The following is a 19,457-nucleotide window of genomic DNA, read 5'->3' as shown; positions in this document are numbered from 1 at the left end:
TCTCAAAAATGAGATCGACAGGAAGTGCAAAATGGCTAAGCAGGGATGGCTAGAGGACAAATGTAAGGATGTAGAGGCCTATCTCACTAGGGGTAAGATAGATACCGCCTACAGGAAAATTAAAGAGACCTTTGGAGAAAAGAGAACCACTTGTATGAATATAAAGAGCTCAGATGGATACCCAGTTCTAAGCAAAGAAGGGAAAGCAGAAAGGTGGAAGGAGTATATAGAGGGTCTATACAAGGGCGATGTACTTGAGGACAATATTATGGAAATGGAAGAGGATGTAGATGAAGATGAAATGGGAGATATGATACTGCGTGAAGAGTTTGACAGAGCACTGAAAGACCTGAGTCGAAACAAGGCCCCCGGAGTAGACAATATTCCATTGGAACTACTGACGGCCGTGGGAGAGCCAGTCCTGACAAAACTCTACCATCTGGTGAGCAAGATGTATGAAACAGGCGAAATACCCTCAGACTTCAAGAAGAATATAATAATTCCAATCCCAAAGAAAGCAGGTGTTGACAGATGTGAAAATTACCGAACTATCAGCTTAATAAGTCACAACTGCAAAATACTAACAAGAATTCTTTACAGACGAATGGAAAAACTAGTAGAAGCCAACCTCGGGGAAGATCAGTTTGGATTCCGTAGAAACACTGGAACACGTGAGGCAATACTGACCTTACGACTTATCTTAGAAGAAAGATTAAGGAAAGGCAAACCTACGTTTCTAGCATTTGTAGACTTAGAGAAAGCTTTTGACAATGTTGACTGGAATACTCTCTTTCAAATTCTAAAGGTGGCAGGGGTAAAATACAGGGAGCGAAAGGCTATTTACAATTTGTACAGAAACCAGATGGCAGTTATAAGAGTCGAGGGACATGAAAGGGAAGCAGTGGTTGGGAAGGGAGTAAGACAGGGTTGTAGCCTCTCCCCGATGTTGTTCAATCTGTATATTGAGCAAGCAGTAAAGGAAACAAAAGAAAAGTTCGGAGTAGGTATTAAAATTCAGGGAGAAGAAATAAAAACTTTGAGGTTCGCCGATGACATTGTAATTCTGTCAGAGACAGCAAAGGACTTGGAAGAGCAGTTGAATGGAATGGACAGTGTCTTGAAAAGAGGATATAAGATGAACATCAACAAAAGCAAAACAAGGATAATGGAATGTAGTCTAATTAAGTCGGGTGATGCTGAGGGAATTAGATTAGGAAATGAGGCACTTAAAGTAGTAAAGGAGTTTTGCTATTTAGGGAGCAAAATAACTGATGATGGTTGAAGTAGAGAGGATATAAAATGTAGGCTGGCAATGGCAAGGAAAGCGTTTCTGAAGAAGAGAAATTTGTTAACATCCAGTATTGATTTAAGTGTCAGGAAGTCATTTCTGAAAGTATTCGTATGGAGTGTAGCCATGTATGGAAGTGAAACATGGACGATAAATAGTTTGGACAAGAAGAGAATAGAAGCTTTCGAAATGTGGTGCTACAGAAGGATGCTGAAGATTAGATGGGTAGATCACATAACTAATGAGGAAGTATTGAATAGGATTGGGGAGAAGAGAAGTTTGTGGCACAACTTGACCAGAAGAAGGGATCGGTTGGTAGGACATGTTCTGAGGCATCAAGGGATCACCAATTTAGTATTGGAGGGCAGCGTGGAGGGTAAAAATCGTAGAGGGAGACCAAGAAATGAATACACTAAGCAGATTCAGAAGGATGTAGGTTGCAGTAGGTACTGGGAGATGAAAAAGCTTGCACAGGATAGAGTAGCATGGAGAGCTGCATCAAACCAGTCTCAGGACTGAAGACCACAACAACAACAAGCTTAATGTGGCCTAAACACACATAGAACTCATCATCATGCCCATATCAGTCACAAAAACTAAGTTACATGCACACGAAAATACAAAAATTTGAAAAATTACCTGAAAAACATGGATTTTTGAAGTGTGGTAGCACACAAGGGACAAGTGGTATCCAAGCCAAATTTCACACACTGCATAAGTAGACCATAATGATATATATCTCAAAATTTCAGCATGTTATTGCAAGACATTTGTGTACAATGGAAGTTGACAGATGTGTTTGGTGATGTGGCCATTGTTCCACAACACAATTTTGTAAAAACATATCGTAAACTCTTTTGCCTCTTCTTATCCTCTCCCACAACTGTTTAATCACTAAGCAACAACATATAGACAGATTAACACAACTATCATTAACGTTTACTGCACCTTAACTGCCAAAAACTAGTCGATTGTGCTTTGAACAGAAGTTCTCCCACACTGTACACTGAGTGGCAAATTGTACTGTCTTCCTGACACTGTGGTAGGAACTGGAACCGTCATAAGAATATGTTCAAAAGGAATCCAACACCTGTCTGCCAAACGTGGCCAATGAAATGATCTTGCTGGTACCATGAAGTTCACAAATACATCACCTTCTGCTTCACAGCACTCTGCAACACATCCTAAGTACCATTTGTCATCATAAACAGCAATAACATAGCAACCTGGTTGTATGTTGCTGCTTTTGCTTCTGAATCCTGAGTCAGACACACTGTGAAGACAGATGTTGCGCATGAACCTATAGTTATAACCGGACAGTCTGCTCATCTGCACATTGTCAGAGTCTGCAGGAGAGAAGTGATGATGGCTCCTTATGCCTGCAACAGTTTTAACGTGTTCTACCCTGCTTTTTAGCAACTCTTCGACTGATTTAACCTCATCTTTCGAAACATAGAATGACTGTATGCCAGAGATATTTTTCTGTACCCAAGTAAATAATTAAAGAGGTGTTAGAATGTGACCTTCTGTAGGGTGCTGCAGACTAGCTCGTGATGCCATGTGCTTAATGGTAGCACCAATACCATCACATACATTTTTACCATGACTTGTGAAAAAATTTCATTCTGCATGAATCCGAAAATCATGGTAATGCATGCAGAAATTTTTGAGATTTTTACAGTTTTTGTACTGACTAGCTGCCCCATCACTGAAGTATTTCGCAAAATGTATGTGAGGCGGCTTGTTTTTCACATATGCCATGACAGTGCGAATGTGGGCATGAACTGCAATTGCATCATGAATTAAACAGTCACTAAAAATGCACAGGTTCTTGACAGGCACATCACCTGATTCACCTCTATAGTAAATCACAAATGGCTGGAGAGTTGCTTGACTCTTGTCCCAATGATATCCTCGGATGGCATCTTGAGCTGTAAATGCTTAATTTTCAGAAAAGTCTAGTATTACTACAATTTCATCTTGTTTCAAATTATCCTTATAAAACTGGAGATAAGCCAACTGTGCCGTTGCTGTGAAGCTGTGTGGGGTCAGTTTGTCCGTTTTTTGACAACACATTTCAACAAAATCTTCCACTGTACCATGCTTTGTTTCAAGACTTGTGCGATCTGTGTGTTTCCATCATCCATAAAGAGTTCACCATATAGTTTCATGTGTTCTGCACAATTTGCCTTACCAGAACACTTTTCACACCTGTCTGTCATGCACTGGTAGGAACTGATGTCACACACTAGCAGCTTCATTGCACCTTTGTAATACAGACCAGAATCCTTTATAGCAGCAAACATCAGCTTAGCATTTTGATGGGTCTCACATACCAAACATTGTATGTGCCCCATGCACTTACAGGCACAACCTATTTTGGCTGAAGATTGAAAAAAGACGATAAACCTACTTTGGTATTCGGATACTTTTCCTTGAATTCTACATATAGTTCTGATATGTTGCATAGCAACAGTCTTTTTTGCATCTGTACACGTACATTTCTCATTTTCACCATTACATAGTCTTTTTTCCAGGCATTATTCGGCTGTAGTCATTTTCATAAAACTCAGACACAAGCACCTTTATTTCTGAACTCAATTGCTTACCCTGAGCCTGCTGAAGTTGTGGAAGCACTCCTTGGGTTGCTTTTATTTTCCTAGCTTGCTTTACCATATATGTAGAAATACTGAATTCCTTTGCAGTGTAGTCAATAGACCAGCTGGAAGTGCAAGGATAAGAATAGCTACTTTTTTCTGGTGTGTGGATATGGCACATTTTTCTTTCAAATCGTGCACAATTTTGTCCAAGTCAGGGCATTTCTGGCATGATTTCTGTTCCTTTGGAGCAGATGGTTCTTCCTCTTCCACCAATAGTGTGTCAGCTATTTTGTGTTTTAATTCCATTTGAGCTTCTTGTAGTTTTCTTCTACCGTAGTTGGGACTGACTCTTTTCCCAACTTTGTGTGTTTACATGGGAGACAAACCAAGAGCAGTCACTGAAGTATTTAACTGCTCATCTGCTGTGGTTGTAGGTAGCTGATACTCTTTGTCACTGTCATGTAAATTATCAGAATATTCTTCATTTTTTAGCAGTGTAACACACCTGGAACATAACTTTTGTCCTGGTTTCATGTTAAGTCCCATGCACTGATTCACTTTCAATACTGATTTTATCAATTTCTCTGAGGCTACACTTCACTGTCTTCTTATGAATCCGAAATGAATCAAAACAACTTCTTTGCAGGAAAGAATACTTATCCAGAAACACTTTCATATGATGATAACAAACACTAAAGTTTCCTGGAATCATACTTCTTGTGCCCACGGGGTGTATCCCGGATCTCCACAGCAACAAATCTTGGTCCGATTCATCCAGATCATACAGAACAAAGCGAGTGCCACATTTTGTTCCATATGTTGTTTTATGACATTCAGATGCTTGTGCTCTACCAATACTGCAACTTGTTTGAACATAAGCACCACTAGTACACTCTTCTGCCTCCATACTGACTTTCCACAAGAGTACTGACCAGTCTGAACTAGAATCTTAAAAACATGAGTAACCTGTGATTGTTGCTTGTTTTCTTTGTTGTTCCTGCCTAACAATGACTCATTCTGTACCTGAAAACTACCATTGTTTAACTTTCTGTTGTCTAATGGTTCCCAACAATTGCTGCAGCTTTATCTGAAACAAGCTGTATGCATCATCACTATTACTTACTAAATCGTGTTAAAAGAAACTTAACCAAATACATCTTTATTGTACACATATGCCTTGCAATAACAAGTTGAAATTTTGCCACATATTATATTATGGTCTACTTATGCTGTGTTTGAAATTTGGCTTGGATATCACTTGTCCCTTTTGTGCTACCACTCTTAGAAAATCCATGTTTTTAGGTAATTTTTTCAAATTTTTGTATTTTCATGTGCATGTAACTCTGTTTGTGTGAGTGATATGGGCAAGATGAGTTCTGTGTGTGTTTAGGCCACATTAAGCTTACCACAAAAAAACGTATACCCTCTTTGAGTGAATTATATTTGGCATAGAGGGCACCTACAATATGTACCTTTTAACATATTACTTTTTTTAAATCACATTTTGGAATTTTTTATTTTCCCTCAGAAATATGTTGTTGGTGTTTGAGTGTGTTATCTAAGTGGATGTTTCTGGGTTGTAAAAATTTCACTGGACTGTGCGGAATAGTTCCAAAGTTATTAAGACCTGAAGTTGGGTCTGAAGATAGATTGCCAGATGCGGGTTGCAATTTCCGGGTCACGCCACCTCCTTTCACAAGCCATAATTCTGGAACTAATTGGCAGGGGAACTTAAAATTTTGTACATGAGTGTTCCACACTTGGTAACATTGGCATGCTAAATTTCAGTCAAATCTGAGGGTATCAGCTGGAACATTTTCTCAAATTGGTTGAATTGACATGGAATGACCTGTTAGTGTATCTCTGAGACTGAAGCCCTTTCTGTTTTTCACAAAGGGTGCAGATCACACACGCAGGAACAAAATTGATTTAGAAACCATACAAATAACAGTCGTAATTGGGAAAGTACCACAGCTCCAAGCGCTAATACAGGGTGTATACGTGGACAAAGAAAAAAAAATTCCCGGATTTCCCAGTTAAAAATACACTTTCTCCCGGATGAAAATACACTTTTTCTGTGTTAAATAACAGTATACTTTTCCTTGGAACTGTAAAATGTATCAATCCTTTCAATGGTTGTGGTTTTATACACTGGCGGATAATTTCTCGGCATTTTAGAAAGCGAAACTCAGGAGAAAAAACACGTTTTGGAAAGATTTCTGATGTGCAGCAACATGTACACTGCATTTTTTCGTATTACGAAAGTATAAATTCGAATTCCACAAAATACCGCATGTTACTTTCTGAAGGATTGGTCCGAGATTGCGATGCGCTTTTGCAAGCCAGTCATAGCTCATGTCAAGCGATCTCGCCAGCCGATATTCAAAGCATAGGACATGTGATGTAGTCGGCCAATACCAATGTCACTGTTAAGGGGTCGAACACACAAATAAGAAAAGATAATGGTTTAAATTAATATACATAGTGTCGCTACAAGAAAAGCTTTCACGTATAATATTGGTCTCTAAGATTAATAAGCTGCAAGAGAAGCTAAGCTTTCACACATAATGTTGTTGTTTTTTGCGCGTGTTACTATTTAAGATACGTCACACAAATGTGCCATTAAAATTTTTAAGAACGACATAAATGTCTGATCCTATGGGCTCGAAAATATTCTAAATGGTCGTCCTCAAAGAATTGATTTTTGAAAGAGAGTTGAACGCTCTGTGATTTAAGAAATTCATGGGACATTCGCGCACAGAGTTCTTTTTGTTCATAAGGAAATTTACTTTGAAAGTAACGCTTTTCAAACAACCATTCGGAATATTTTCCCGCGACCAGTTAGAAACAGATTCGTTTCGGCAGTTGCCAGAGAGCACCAGATAACAGGCGTCGCCGCGCCGTACATTTGTACGTGTAAAACATTAAAAGATCTTACATTATGTCATACTAGAAACAAGACATTAGGGGATAGTCCAAGAGCATGGGAATTTTGTGAATCATACTAAAATGCATAATTCGGCTTAAAATGCACATTCGTATGTCCAGATTCAGATGTAAATTTTCTTGGAGTACCAGCACTGTATTATTTCATGTTTGGTTCTTTATTATGGCATAACGCCATACGTGCTAGAAGATGAAGATGTGAACTTGAAATGCAACGAACAGTTGAAACTACCCAATAGTGTCGAATTAAACACTTCGTTTCAAATAAATTGACTGCCTCAGCACAAAAGATTAATAAAGGTCAAATTTCTTTAACAAACCGACAAAAATAACTTCATTGTTCTGCAAGGCGATTAACACTTGACTGTTAGAAAGGTGGAAACAAAATAAATCTGAAACTAATAACATTTGTAGACTTCCGTAATTACGTGAATGTATTTTAATGCACTTGATAGCTTCCCACCAAAGAAATCCGTTTTGTTTTCATTTGACTTGAGACCAATAAATGAAGAGGAAACAGCAAAATCACTTAACGTAAATCCGAACCGAGGCAATATTAGATAGTGGCGCTCCCCCTCCCTCGAGCGTTTGAGGTAGGACGCCAAAAATTTAAAAAAATCTGCTTTTCAAAAATATGTTCATCTTCTAGCGCACATCTTTCTGAAAAGTCTGAAACATAAAACATATGTGTTCGAGGAAACGTAAGACATGTTATTCGGTCTTAAGTGTGCCAAAGTGCAGTGCCACACCTCTTCACACAGCATTCTTCTACCGCACGTATTTCGCTCTGTGGAATTCAAACGTGTAATATTTTGTAATGGGTGCCATCAAACTATATTCAGGCCAGTGGAAATTAAAATGTCCTGTGATGCCTTTCCTGCTCCCAGTCGGCCGTTTTGACACCCTGCCCCTCTTCAAAAAAAATCTCGCAATTAATACTGGATGGGATTATTTGTAACCGGCAGAACAAGAACTCCAGAAAATTTGCTGTCTTTACTGCCTATTCGCTAATAATTTGTTGTTTTGTGTGACATAAAATTAAATATAGAATACATAAAACGAGTCAAGACAAGACAGTACACATTTCTTCATTCCTTACAAGTCCTAGCTTTTTTTCTCTCTAATCCTGCCACAGCTTTAAATGGCGTACTTTCTGGAAAAGAATCTATTACCTCATCAAAGTTTGTCGAAGGTTTTGCTACATCAAAAAACGAAATCTTGTCGTCTAATGCTAAAAAAAGCTGTTAATACAAATTGTACCCAAGACTGGTGTGGTTTCTCGAGGTGATTACGTGTATTTTGTCACTGTCTGCTGGGTAAAACCAAATAGGCCTGCCTAATATTGCAGCAGTTGTTACACATACCGAATACATGAGACTGGTTTGGCACAAAAGGTCATTTTTATAGCACAACGGAATGTAATTCACGAAGTACCAATATCAAATGCCTATTAGGCCTACTACAAGCAAAAAGTTTTATGTTAGGAGATAGTTTCACATTTTATTCATACTCTCTGGCTTCTGAAGCATGAGATCGAAAAGTAGTAGCACGAAATTTTTATATAAATTTGGAATCGTCATATTCTTCCGTAATTTGTCTGAGTCTCCCGTTTCTTCTCCTTCCTCGTTCTAACAAACAATCTTGTCATCACTAATTCTGTAACTATCCCTGCCAGTGTCAAAACTTATTCTCTGGTTAACTAATCCTGCCACAGTCACCGGTTTAGTTATACCTTATTACATATTCATACAACGCGTTTTCCGCGCTACCCCCAGAATAGAACTTTAGCGGCTGCTATCCATGGACTGTATAACTGGCCCTTAGTATTGTAGCGGTCTGGTCAAAAGTTTTCTGTCAAAATTTCATTTTCTTGGATAGACGGAGAAGACAATGCGTAATCTCTGTTGCCTGTTATTCCTGATAGTCGTTTATTTCCACTCTGTTAGTCTGAATCTATGGAATTCGCTAGTAATTATAACAACGCCGATCATTTGCAAACACAGTCAAACAAATAAACAGCGATTGGCATTCACCCGTTCGACTTTATTCCGCTCAGCTCGTGTAGACCCGTCCCCTTTTGTCTGCAGGAAAGTTTATTTCTAGATGCGACGGGGATTCCCTTGGCAGAGACATCACATATACTATGCACGTATTCAAAAATCAACACGGATGTGTTCGAAATCATATGAGTAATCGATAGACCAATGTGCGCTGGATGCTAGACGCTTTGTGAAACAAGGTCTTTTTCCTCAATAATATGAATCTGTCGTGTGTGACCCCCCCCCCCCCCCCCCCCTCCGAAACTGCCACCCAGGGCAGATACCGGTTTGCCCCCGCCCCCTAGTTCCAGGCCTGTTATGAAACATTGCATAGTCTTCCTAAAGCTCAAAAAATGGTTCAAATGGTTCTGAGCACTATAGGACTTAACTTCTGAGGTCATCAGTCCCCTATAACTTAGAACTACTTAAACCTAACTAACCTAAAGACATCACACACATCCATGCCCGAGGCAGGATTCGAACCAGCGACCGTAGTGTTCGCGCGGTTCCAGACTGTAGCGCTTAGAACCGTTCTGCAGCTCCGGCCGGCCTTCCTAAAGCATTTTACAGATTTTGCTGTTGGCAGACGCTTGTATGAGCACTGTGTTTTGTTGTTGTATATGGTGCATTTTCTTTGCAACTTAAGTTTTATTTTCATTTTTTTCTCTCGTTCGTTTTTTATTGCTGCAGTATTATTCTACAGCAGCGAGATACAGTTTCTTTGTTGGAGTATTGGTTCTTACCAGTCAAAGTTACAAAAAATTAACTGAAAATTAAAACAATGAAAAATTCCCGGAATTGTAAAAAAATCCCAGGTTTTTCCCGGTTTTCTCCCGGATGAAAAAATTCCCGGGTTTTTCCCAGATCTCCCGGTTGTCCCAGGTCGTATACACCCTGTAATAGAAAGCACTGATGCTCAAATCATTACAGGCACTGAAAGCTGGCAAAAGGCCAAGATAAATTCAGCTGAAATTTTTACAAAGGATCTAATGGTATTCGGAAATGATAGCAGTGGAGTCTTTGTTGCTGTTTGAAGTAGCTTACCTTGTTGCAAAATTGAAGTAGATACTTCTGGTGAGTTAGTATGGGTAGAGGTCATTCTAGGCAACTGAAATAAATTAACAGTTGGATTCCTATATTGACCTCTCAACTCGTATGATGCAATTGCTGAAAGGTTCAAAGAAAACTTGTCTAATTTCAAACACATACCCGATTCACAAAATTATAGTTGCTGGTGACTTCAATTCACTCTCAACATATTGGCAAAAATACATATTTAAATCTGGTGGTATGCATAAAACATCATCCAAAATTGTGCTATCGCATTCTCTTAAAATTATTTTGGGCAATTAGTACATGATCCCACTTGAATAGCAAGTGGTTGTCCAAACACACTTGAACTCTTAGCAACAAGTATTCCTGTGTTAATAATGAGCATCAAAATGGATACACACATTAGTGAACACAGGGTTGTCATAGCGACACTGAATAATGTAACACCCAACTCTTCCAAAAATAAATGAAAAATATCTCTATTCAAAAAAGCAGATAAAAATTCTGCTTGACATATTCCTGAGAAACAATCTCCACTCCTTCCAAATTAACACTGTAAGTACAGACCATTTGTGGCATGAATTCACAGAAACACTGTCAACAGCAACTGAAGACATACCTGCTTCCCCATGGTACACAAAACAGGTCAGAACATTGTTGCAGAAACAACAAAAAGAGAATGCCAAATTTAAACGAATGTCAAAAACCCCCAGGGTTGGTGATCGTTTACAGAAGTTCAAAATTTAGTGCGGACTTCAATGTGAGATGCTTATAATACATTCCACAACAAAACTTTGTCTCAAAACCTGGTAGAAAGTCCAAAGAGAGTCTGCTCGTATGTAAAATATGCAACAAACAATCAATGGCTTCTCTGTGTGTTAGCAATCGAAATACTACTGATGACAGTGCTGCCACAGCAGAGTTACTAATCACAGCTTTCACCAAAGAAGAACAAGCAAATGTTCCAGAACTTGAATCAAGAATACCTGCCAACATGAGTAACTTGGATGTAGATAGTTTCGGAGCAGTGAAGCAACTTAAATCATTTAATAAACGCAAGTCTTCCAGTCCAGATTGTGTACCAGTAGAGTTCCTTTCAGAGTATGCTGATACAATAACTCCATACTTGACAATCGTGTACAACCACTCGCTCAACAGAAGATTTGTAGCCAAAGACTGGAAAGTTGCACATGTCACACCAACATTCAAGAAAGGCAAGAGAAGTAATCCACTAAATTACAGGCCCCCTACCATTCATGTCGATATGATGTAGGATTTTGGAACATATATTGTGTTAGAACACTATGAATTACCTTGAAGAGAACAGTGTCTTGACATATAGTCAACACAGATTTATAAAAAAAATTGTTATTGTGAAACACAAGTAGATCTTTACTCTGACGAAGTGATGAATGCTATCGACAGCGGATTTCAAACTGATTCCTTATTTTTAGATTTCCAGAAGGCTTTTGACACCGTAGCGCACAAGCATCTTGTACTCTTAACTGTGCAGTTATGGAATATCATTTCAGTTATGTGACTGGACTCACGGTGTCCTGCCAGAGAGGTCACAGTTTATAGTAATTTACGGAAAGTCACTGAGTAAAACAGAAGTGATTTCTGGTGTTTCTCAAGGTAGTGTCACAGGCCCTCTGCTGCTCCTCTTTATCACTGATTTAGGAGACAGTCTGAGCAGCCATCTTATGTTGTTTGCAGGTGATGCTGTCATTTATCATCTAGTAAAGTCATCAGAAGATCAAAACTAATTGCAAAACAATTTAGATATCTGTTTCGTGTGAAAATGGACAATTGACCCTAAATAAAGAAAAGTGTGAGGTCATCTACATGAGTGCTAAAAGGAACCCACTCAACTGTGTTAACATGATAAGATCAATCTAATCTAAAGGCCATAAATTCTACTAAATACCTAGGAATTACAATTTCAAACAACTTAAACTGAAAAAGAACACACAAAAAAATGTTGTGGGGAAGGTGAGGCAAAGACTGTGTTTTACTGGCAGAATGCCTAGAAGATGTAACAGATCTACTAAAGATACTGCCTACACTACACCTGTCTACCCTCTTTTGAAGCACTGCTGCATGATGTGGGATCATTATGAGATAGGATTAACGGAGTACATTGAGAAAGTTTAAAGAAGGGCAGCACATTTTGTGTTCATTGAGAAATAGTGGAGAGAGTGTTGCAGACATGATAAAAGCTATGGGATGGACTTCATTCAAACAAAGGCATTTCTCATTGCGGCAAGATCTTCACGAAATTTCAATCACCAGTTTTCGCCTATGAATGCGAAAATATTTTGTTGATGCTGAGATACATAGAAAGAAATGATGATTATAATAAAATATTGGAAATCAGAGCTCACACAGAAAGACATAGGTGTTCATTTTTTTCCATGTGCTGTTCAAGAGTGGAATGACAGAGGATTAGTGTGAAGCTGGTTCAAGAAACCCAGCACCAGTCACGTAAGTGTTATTTGCAAAGTAGCCATGTAGATGTAGATGAAAAAGAGAGAGAAGAAAATCCTAAGAAAAATACTGAAAACAAATCATCACATGCATGAAGAGAGTTTATGAAGCTCTGTGTAACAAAAATCAGCAACTGAATGCAACCAAATGCAGAACGATATTTCAAGTACATCTAGATCACACACAAAAGAAAACAGGCTATGCAAGATGACTGTCAAACATGTCAGACACAAACAAATCTCCTTGTCACTAACGGTTGAAAGAAATAATAAATGTTCTGAAAGAGAGGAAGGTTGAAAACAATAAAATTCTATAGAAAATTTCAAAAGGTTTTTAGTTTCATCTCCAAAGGAAATCAAAATAAGAACTTGAGCAATACGGTTAGAAGTTTGAAAATGATGACACTGATCAAATGAAACAATTTTAGATATATTCATTTTGGATACTGCTGAACACTGTTAACTCTATATTAAAGGATGTGTGACACAAATACACGAAAATCAGCAGTTAAATCAGTAATAGTTATTCACAGAGTCAATTAAAGGTTCAAATGGAAAAGATGAATAGATTGAAAATCTCTTAATAGTTCACAAAATCTCACAAGGTCAGTTAAAAGAAAGAAGATGCTAAATAACAGGCAAACACAATGAGATCTACAGACGAATGAAAGCAATGAACTGTTCACAAATAACTTCACTCACACAATCTCTCTCTCTCTCTCTCTCTCTCTCTCTCTCTCTCTCTCTCTCACACACACACACACACACACACACACACACACACACACACACACACACACACAAAATATCAATGTTGTTTCTACTGAATAAATTCTACTTATTTTTTGGATCATGATACAAAACTAATTTTCCAAGCTGAATTTTATAAAGATACATCAATTACCTTTTTGAAAATTGATCCAAGAAGTTTTACTGCCTCTCTACGAACAGCAGATTCACACTCTAGAGAAAGGCGAGTAACATTTTCAATCACTTGGGGCAAGTGCACATCATCTAGAACTTCTGATGAGAAATTTGCCACCAGTTCAGCCAGACCCCGTATAGCATCCTGACGCATTGAGCTATTGTGATGCTGCAGTCTAGTAAGAAGCTCCTGGACAAATGAAATTCCAAATTTATGTATGTATATTCACCTTCATCAAACATAATCATGCACTTTTAAAAATATCAGTTAATGCACCTTAGGTCTATCAGTTTTGCACACTGATTATCCACAACAATATTAGACATGCCTATCTTTGTAATCAACATATACAGTGCAAGGCTTTATAAGTGAAATTCTAATAACTATAACAGTCACCAGATTATTTCTTTTTCCCAACATTGGAGACAGCTTTTGAATAACTTTCTTTCTTTCACTCACTCCTTTTTACAGCCTCCCTTCCCTTATTTCTTCATATATACTCAATTCCCAACCCATGGTGGAAGAGAGAAAATGATTCTAGTTGTTACACAACAAGTCAAGATTTTTATTGTTGCCTTGAATCTGAAAATTACTCTGATTCAGCTCTCCATAATGATCTACCCTGTGCAAGTCTCTCAATCTTTGTATACCCACAGCAAGAGACATCCATTTGCATCTGTTTACTGTTCAGATATGAAGAGAACAGAAGCTTTTGAATTCTGCTGGTACAGAAGGAAGCTGAAGGTACACTATTTTCGTAATCAGACAAGATACCTCCCTCTGGTGATGCATACAATTTGAAGGGTCACTCCCATCTGCACAGTTCACAGTAGCTGGTGGCAGAGTGAAGAATTCAGGGTCATCTATATCCTCCCCACCACCACCAGCCTATCTGAACTACACAGATGGGAGCTATCCTTACAACACATCCTCCACTCCTGTAATTATCGTGGCCTCAATCTCTGTTAACCTAATGTGCCTGCACCGTCCACCCAAAAGCTCCCCTTTCTCTGTCCTGTCATTCCCTCGAAACCTTCAGCGTGCACTCCTCCTCACTGGCTCTGATAACCATGCATCACATGCCTGGACTGTGTTCTTGCCACCCCTCATAGTCCTAGGCAGCAAACCAGCTGTCTCCCACCAAGCTGCTAGCCAACCACCCACAACCACTCTCCAAGTCTCTCTCTCCCTCTGTCCATCCCACTTGACACTACCCCCACCACTACCTAGTCTACCTGCAAAAATGCAGCATTGGCACTGTTTTCCAGCAGGCATAGACATGTGTATGCAAGCGTGTTTCCTCTGTGCAGCTTACTTTCTAGCTCAAAAAAGAGTTACTTCAAGAGCTAGTGAGTTTTCTTTCTTTTTGCGTGTGCCTATCGATGACTCTACACTTTTGCTTTTTGGTGTGTGGGCTCCTTTAATCCAAAAGTATCTGTGACAGAACTTTCCTAAACGTTTATCTACAGTACTGAATGTCTCAACTCTATTACAGATGCTTATGCACAGTAGATTAACTAAAGTCCTTGAGACACACAATATTCAAAGCTGTGAGGACGGGGCGTGAGTCGTGCTTGGGTAGCTCAGTTGGTAGAGCACTTGCCCGCGAAAGGCATAGGTCCCGAGTTCGAGTCTCGGTCCGGCACGCAGTTTTAATCTGCCAGGAAATTTCATATCAGCACACATACCGCTGCAGAGTGAAAATCTCATTCTGGGCACAATATTCAGTTTATACATGTATTCAATTTATACATGAATATAATGTTCCAATAATGGAAATATAAAGAAACATCTATTTCTGGCCTAACACAATCCATTACAGATGCAGTACCCAAATGAAACTGTGTAGCTGCTACGTTTCTGGATTTGGCTAAAGCTTCTGAAACAATGACCCACACAGCTCTAATGTGGAAACTTTAAAGCTATGGCATACATGAACATGCAGCACAATGGATAAAATCACATGTTGGCAATAGGAAGCAACATGTTACAACAGATCACAGTTGTTCAGTCTCTTTATAAAGAACAATAAATATTGAGCACTGATGACGACATCAGTAAATGCAGAAAAAAATTGGAAACACTTGAAACAAGCACATTTATCTCAACAAATAACACAGTTAATGGCTCATATAAATTGTCTCTTTTGAATACGTCCATGTTCATGTTGTTTACTAATAAATAAAAAGCAGGTCACGCAGATAATATCTGTAAGTGAAACAATACTGGAAGAAGTTTCTGGGTAAAAGTTTTGGGTACTGTGTTAGACAATAACACCCAAAGGAGATAACATGTAGAGCATGTCTGCTCTACGTACTGTAGTACTTATCACAAAATACCTTTCACGTTATACCAGTACACAACATCTGTATACAGTATACCACTGACTTTTTAACAATACATACAGTATGGAATTACTGTGTAGGGAATCTCCAGCAGCATGAACACAAAAAAGAATGTGCACTGGGAAAAAAGCAAAGTCGTTAGGATCAATGTGAATAAAAATCTAAGAGACTCACGCAGAGGTGTTTTCCATAATCCAAAAGTATTAAATTTTTCATCTATGTACATTTACAGAACAACAGTGTCATTAATAAAACACAATACATTTGCAAAAAATGCTGAGATCCATTCTTATGACACAAGAAATAAATATCAGCTGAAAAGTATACCATACAGAAAGAGTTGTTGAAAAAGGACCAGAGCAGTCAAGTACACAACTGGCACAGTGGTAGCTAAGAATTTACGAGACAGTGTGAATGAGAAGATGTTCCAGAAATTTCTTAAAGATACTCAATGCATAAAGATTTTTACAGTGTAGAGGAGTATATATGTAAACAATGGGGAATGTTTTTATCATCATTACATATTATAGTTACATATGTGAAAGAGTGAGTGAAAATGATCCATGAATATAATACACACATAAGGTAAATTATAGAAAGTCCCATATGTTGTCCAAAGTCTGTGCTGCAAACAGCTGATATAAAGAGTATTTAAGTAACTCTAAGGCCCAAACATAAATACAAATGAAACTACACACAAGTAATACCTCTTATTCAAATTTTTGTTTTGCTTTGTAGCATGTAGGATAAATATGTTAGACATTGGATTAATAATTACATGCATGCCTGAAAGAAATCAATTCACTGATCACAAATTCCTTGACATCATCAGCATTAGGTATAGATCTACTAGCCGATAGTGACATGTGAAAATCTGTGCTGGTCTATGACTCAAATGAAAATTTCCAGCTTATTGCGAGTTGTCGCCTTAACCACATAGACTGGCCCAGCCCAAATCCAGGTTCGAGTCCCAATCCAGCACAGATTTTCACATGCCTCTATTGGCTAGTAAATCTATACCTAATACAGCTGATGTCAAGGAAACCACAATCAGTGAATTAATTTCAAAACATTAAATTATAAGCGGACTTGTCCTATCTAATGAGGTGTGTTCAAAGAGTATTGCACCTTCTCCTTTCCTGTGTAAACCAATGAAGTGTGGGAGACTAGTTTCAGTGGAGATTTGGTAGGAGACATTCACACTCATTCATGAATTTTTTCCCACCTGCAGAAAGTCAGTCACTGGCAGATGGGCTATGAGTGAGGACAACTCATCAGATTCCAGTTAAGATGTAAAATGAAGGAAAAAATGACAATGCACCAAATTCTACCAAAAGCTTGGTGATACCCAAGTGGAAACCATTCACAAAATTCAACAAGCTTTTGGGGATGATGTCACAAACAACTTACATATAAACGAGCAGTATGACTACTTCAAAGATGGCCGCATTTCAATGGACAGCAAATTGCCTTGACGCAGACCCTCAACAAGCCAAAACAACAATGTTGCTGAATAAGTTTTTTTTTTTTTTTTTTAATTATGGTTTTAGGGCACAAAACTGCTACGGGCATAAGCGCCCATTCTGTGTCTTAGTGAGAGGTAAAAAACCAAAAGTTAAATCAGCAGCAATGGAAGTGAAACTCCAGGAGGAGGGAAACTAAATATGGAAGGAAATCTTAGAACACTGCTATTGAAGCAGGGGGGGGGGGGGGGGGGGGGTTCCCAGGAAAAGAGCTTCAAATGACCAATGTCATCTCAATGACACTGACAAATTCAAGGACACGATCGCCTGAGCGTGTGTCAACTGCTAAAAGGGAAGGTATATCAGGTGACTGTTGTAAACAGGTGTGTAGCAGGTTCAAATAGGGGCACTACAGTAAAAGGTGTCTCACCATCCACAGTTGAGAACAGTGGGGACAAAGAGGGGGAGCATCGCCACTTAAAAGCTGTTGATGGCAGTGGCCAATATGGAGTGTAGTTAAAATTACCTCCTCCCAACGACGAGGCCGGGAGGAAGAGGTCGAAGCACAGGGAAGAAGTTTTATGTCCCATAATTTATTATCGGGAAGTGCAGACCAATGTGTGTGCCATAAAAGAGCAACACCACAACATAAAACGCTATGTACATAGGCAAAGGGAACCATGCGAACAGCAGGCTGAGGAAGAGAGACTACAGCCTTTGCCACTATATCAGCTGCCTCGTTTCCACAGATACCAATGTGCCCTGGGATCCAGAGATGCCCCCCCCCCCCCCCAAAGTGGAGCATGTGGAGGCAGTCCTGAATCCAGTGGACCAGAGGGTGGACAGGATAAAGAGTTTGGAGGCTGAGAAGGGAGCTGAGTGAACCCGAGCATATAATATACTGTATCTGGATGTATTGGACAGCGTAAAGCTCCGCAGGAAAAACCGAACACTGGTCATGAAGCCGAAATCTAATAAGGGTGTTGCCAACAATATAGCCACTCCCGGCACCAAAGGTAGTCTTGGAGCCATCAATGTAAATACAGGTGACATCCTCCATTCGTGTGCATACAGCAGCAAATGCCGACAATAAACTATATGGGGGGGTACTATCCTTGGGAAGCTGGCACAGGTCACGGAGAAGGCAGGTCCAGGGGTGAAGCCGAGGTGGCCCCATTTGTCGAGAAAGTTTTAGGAAATTGGAAAGAAAGTGAACGTAACAGTTGACAGAAGTGGACACCCAGTAGTAGTAGTAGTGAGGAAGGACGGCCTGCGTAGCCCAAATCCAAGCAGGCGTCAAAGAAAAGAGCATAGGTCAGATGAGCAGGCATGGAAGACAGATGAATAGTGTAACAACTCAGAAGGACAGCTCGCTGATTGCACAGCAGAGGTTCAGCAGTCTCAGTGTAAAGGCTCTTCAGTCGCTAAACGCATTCCACGGGGGTGGACAGAGTCTAGATGCCGAAGAATAGACAGCCGGGCAGATCAGTAAACTATGCTTCCATAGTCAAATTTTGAGCGCACTTAAGCATGATATAGGCGGAGTAGGACCACTCAGTCCGCTCACCAGGAGGTACCACTCAGAAGACGGAAGGTGTTGAGGAATTGCTGACAGCGAGTCGATAGATATGAAACATGGGAAGACCAGCACAGTTTTCAGTCAAACATAAGTCCCAAGAATTTGGTGACATTCACGAATGGAAGGTCGATAGGGCCTAGATGTAGGGAAGGCGGATAAAACTCAAACTCTGTACGATGCAAAAAATTTCTACAAACAGTCTTACTGGGAGAAAATTGGAAGCCGGTATCAAAGCCCCACGAGTGGAGGCAATCGAGACATCCTTGAAGATGTCGTTTAAGAAGGCTGGTCCGTTGAGAGCTGTAGTAGATTGCAAAACCATCGACAAACCCGAGACATTGGGAAGGAGACAATACATAATTGGATTTATGGTGATGGCAAACAGTACAAAACTTAGCACGGAGCCATGGGGAACCCCGTTTTCTTGGGAGACAGTAAAGGAAAGAGTAGTGTTCACCTGCACCTTAAATGTGCGCTCTGTCATAAATTCACGCATGAAAAGGGGTAGCTGACCTCAGAATCCCCAAGAGAATAGTGTGCAGAGGATGCCTGACTCCCAACAGGTACTGTATGCCCTCTCCAGATCAAAAAATATAGCTACTGTTTGACGTTTCCTGAGAAAATTGCTTATGATATAAGTGGAGAGGGCAACAAGATGGTCAACTGCGGAACAATGCTTTTGGAAACCACATTGGGCAGGTGAAAGGTTTCAGGACAACAGCCACCAGCCCGA

The 19,457-nt window shown here is 39.5% G+C and overlaps 1 protein-coding gene across 1 annotated transcript in view; it reads right to left on the bottom strand.

The window, feature by feature from the left end:
* Positions 1–19,457, bottom strand: part of LOC126416187 (testis-expressed protein 10 homolog) — a 159,909-nt gene that overhangs the window by 107,212 nt on the left and 33,240 nt on the right. The window contains exon 3 of the mRNA XM_050083769.1: positions 13,317–13,526. Coding sequence (XP_049939726.1) covers positions 13,317–13,526 — 210 coding nt within the window. The remainder of the gene's footprint in view (positions 1–13,316; positions 13,527–19,457) is intronic.

The sequence above is a fragment of the Schistocerca serialis genome, chromosome 8 (assembly GCF_023864345.2).
Source record: "Schistocerca serialis cubense isolate TAMUIC-IGC-003099 chromosome 8, iqSchSeri2.2, whole genome shotgun sequence".
Classification (NCBI taxonomy): domain Eukaryota; kingdom Metazoa; phylum Arthropoda; class Insecta; order Orthoptera; family Acrididae; genus Schistocerca; species Schistocerca serialis.
The sequence above is the reverse complement of the archived record's forward strand: the minus strand, read 5'-3'. Positions and strand labels throughout refer to the sequence as shown.